The 394-nt window shown below is 44.7% G+C and overlaps 1 protein-coding gene across 1 annotated transcript in view; it reads left to right on the top strand.

Annotated features, from left to right (window-relative positions):
- LOC119592434 (alpha-1-inhibitor 3-like) overlaps window positions 1-394 on the top strand; it is a 14,695-nt gene that overhangs the window by 8,564 nt on the left and 5,737 nt on the right. Inside the window, exon 13 of the mRNA XM_037941258.1 lies at window positions 195-345. Coding sequence (XP_037797186.1) covers window positions 195-345 — 151 coding nt within the window. The remainder of the gene's footprint in view (window positions 1-194; window positions 346-394) is intronic.

The raw sequence follows: 394 nt of genomic DNA, 5'->3' as shown, positions 1-394 counted from the left end.
GTTACTACTTATTACTTACTACAAATTTATCCATCTTCTTTCTCTCATCATCTCATTCAATCACTTCTTACAACATATTTTTTTATCCCCTTCGATCGCGGTCAATAACAACAGCTAAACTCCATTTACCAGTGATACCTCATCATTTCTTTTATCCATGGATTAATGACTCTCCCTTCCTTTTTCCCTCGCAGAACCTGGGTTCGCTGATCCGCATGCCCTACGGATGCGGAGAACAGAACATGGCCAGTTTTGCTCCCAATGTGTTCATGATGCAGTACTTGAAGGCGACGGGTCAAGACTCGCCAGAGAAAACGGAGAGGATACTCGAGTTTATGAAAATTGGTAGGTAGAGGGGGGAGGAGGAGGGGGGGGCGTTGGAGGAGTTTTGGTA

Source organism: Penaeus monodon, chromosome 30 (assembly GCF_015228065.2).
Source record: "Penaeus monodon isolate SGIC_2016 chromosome 30, NSTDA_Pmon_1, whole genome shotgun sequence".
Lineage (NCBI taxonomy): Eukaryota > Metazoa > Arthropoda > Malacostraca > Decapoda > Penaeidae > Penaeus > Penaeus monodon.
This window is presented reverse-complemented; position numbering and strand designations above follow the sequence as displayed.